This window comes from Cicer arietinum, chromosome 7, assembly GCF_000331145.2.
Source record: "Cicer arietinum cultivar CDC Frontier isolate Library 1 chromosome 7, Cicar.CDCFrontier_v2.0, whole genome shotgun sequence".
Lineage (NCBI taxonomy): Eukaryota > Viridiplantae > Streptophyta > Magnoliopsida > Fabales > Fabaceae > Cicer > Cicer arietinum.
This window is the reverse complement of record NC_021166.2, coordinates 40,619,073-40,621,375: the sequence shown is the minus strand read 5'-3', so window position 1 is coordinate 40,621,375 and position 2,303 is coordinate 40,619,073. Positions and strand designations below refer to the sequence as shown.

General features: G+C 31.1%; 1 protein-coding gene across 3 annotated transcripts in view; it reads left to right on the top strand.

The window, feature by feature from the left end:
* The window catches only part of LOC101508344 (ATP-dependent zinc metalloprotease FTSH 12, chloroplastic), a 13,956-nt gene that overhangs the window by 5,395 nt on the left and 6,258 nt on the right, over nucleotides 1-2,303 (top strand). For all 3 annotated transcript variants that reach the window (XM_004516190.4, XM_004516189.4, XM_027331090.2), the window contains exons 7-9: nucleotides 373-513; nucleotides 616-783; nucleotides 1,241-1,353. In XM_004516190.4, the coding sequence (XP_004516247.1) occupies nucleotides 373-513; nucleotides 616-783; nucleotides 1,241-1,353 (422 nt within the window). The remainder of the gene's footprint in view (nucleotides 1-372; nucleotides 514-615; nucleotides 784-1,240; nucleotides 1,354-2,303) is intronic.

Below are 2,303 nucleotides of genomic sequence, written 5' to 3'. Positions count from 1 at the left end.
TAGGGAAAAGATTAGGAAGCAAAATTACAGCATTTAGTTGATTTTTTTTCTTCATAAAATGTTTTGTTTCTTTTTTCATTCTTAGCCTTTGAAATATTCTTGTAAATACTATTGTTATATGGGTGTTTTATGTCCACAAGATTATTTTTTGAGAGGAAAAAGATGCAAGTTCAACATTAGAAAACTAATTTGGTGGATCTATATTTAAATTTAGTGTTATTTTCTTTTGGGAAGAAACACATATTTACTTCAATTTCCATCTGAATACTGTTTCCCCTGAAATTTTAAACATGAAATCCAAATTTAAACCCATTATCTGGTTCTAATTTACTATGCAAATTTCATTAATAGTTATATTCCTGTGTTTTTCAGCCAGTCAGAGATGTTGGTGAAACAAAATCTATGTCCAAGGAAGTTGTGTTGGGAGGTGATGTTTGGGATCTGCTTGATGAGTTGATGATCTACATGAGAAATCCTATGCAGTTCTATGAAAGGGATGTGCAGTTTGTTCGGGTAAAATATTTGATATTTGAATAGCCAGTCATTGTCCTCAATGCTATGTTTCAAGTGATGTAGGACGCTAGGTAAGTTGTTTGATGAACAAACACATTGCAGGGTGTTCTACTCTCTGGACCTCCAGGAACAGGAAAAACACTTTTTGCAAGGACACTTGCAAAACAAAGTGGATTGCCCTTTGTTTTTGCTTCTGGTGCTGAGTTCACAGATAGTGAAAAAAGTGGAGCAGCTAGGATTAATGAGATGTTTTCCCTTGCTAGGAGAAATGTAAGCAACTAAGCACTAGCAACTTCTAATATCAAATGCAATTTAAAATTGCAGTGATGATCTGGGGTACATTTGTTTTTAGTTGCTCTTGGTTAGAGATGATCCGGTTGTGTTTTGTTTGATCCATTTTGACCATTTGTCAGATAAATGGAAGTTAGATAATTAACATGTTGCAAATCTTTGATTACAATTTTGAAAATATGAATACATTAGTTTGTAACAGTTTGCCTCGAGTCTTGTGGCAGAGGATGGTAATGTTGATAATTGTTAATATCTCTAGATATATGTTGTAATTACAGTTTTCATCAATAGGAAAATGAAAGTTTTAACATTTTACTCCCCTCGATATATAAGCTTAACATTTTTAGCTCTGCTCATTTTATTCAAAGAGTGTTGTTTTCATTTATAACATGAGCAAAAGATAGGTTATGAGTATCATTTTTTTCTTTTTCTGCAGGCACCTTGTTTTGTATTTGTGGATGAAATAGATGCCATTGCTGGAAGGCATACTAGGAAGGATCCACGTAGAAGGGCAACTTTTGAGGCTCTTCTTTCACAGCTTGATGGAGAGTAAGTTATTACTTTTTGTTGAAATTTGTTTAGAATATTGAAATTATTGTATAGAATCAATATAGGCATATCATATTATGTAAATAGGAACAAAATTTCCAATATTTATTTTGTAATTATTATTGCTTTAAGCCTGTATAAAACTAATTTTATTGTGTAGTTTTAACTTACAGTTTCAACATTGTGTACCTCTAACGACAATTTTTCAGCGTTTTATGGTAGATCATGAAATTCGTGATGGAAAAATTTCCAGCGACATAATAGACAAACAATACATTGGAAAAATGTAATAAAGTGAAAATTGGAAAAAATCAAGGTTGCCGAAAAATTGTCGTTAGAGAGCAATGGATCATTGAGAAGACAGTTTTTATGATCACCAATGTCAGATTGTAGATACCATGTTCAATAAGAGAAAATAGAGGTATATGATGTTCAAATCGTGAATTTAAACTATACAACAAAATTAGTTTTATATAGACTTAAAGCAATAATAATTATAAAATAAATATTGGAGATTTTGTTCTTATTTACATAATATGATATGCCTATATTAAATCTATACAATAATTTCAATATTTTAAACAAATTTCAACAAAGGCTTTGTCTCTCCTAACACATTTAGACGGGAGGAAATATCGTATGAAAAATAATTAGCACTTAAATTTAAAATGTGGATGTTTAGTGATGAATCCATACTGAGGCAAACAAATATGATGCTTAAAAAAATAGCTCAAGATACCTCAATATAGGAGTCCCAAAAGAAGAAGCATCATTTAAAACTTTCATAGTAACTTGCCTCTTTTCATTTTTCTCCATTTACTATAGTCGATTATAGCTAACGATAATCAATGGTGGAAGCTCACTTCTGGTATAAGCATTTATAGAAGGTGATTGTGTGATAAATAGCATACTCTGTCTGCAAGATAAAATTATGATCATGTTTGTAGGGA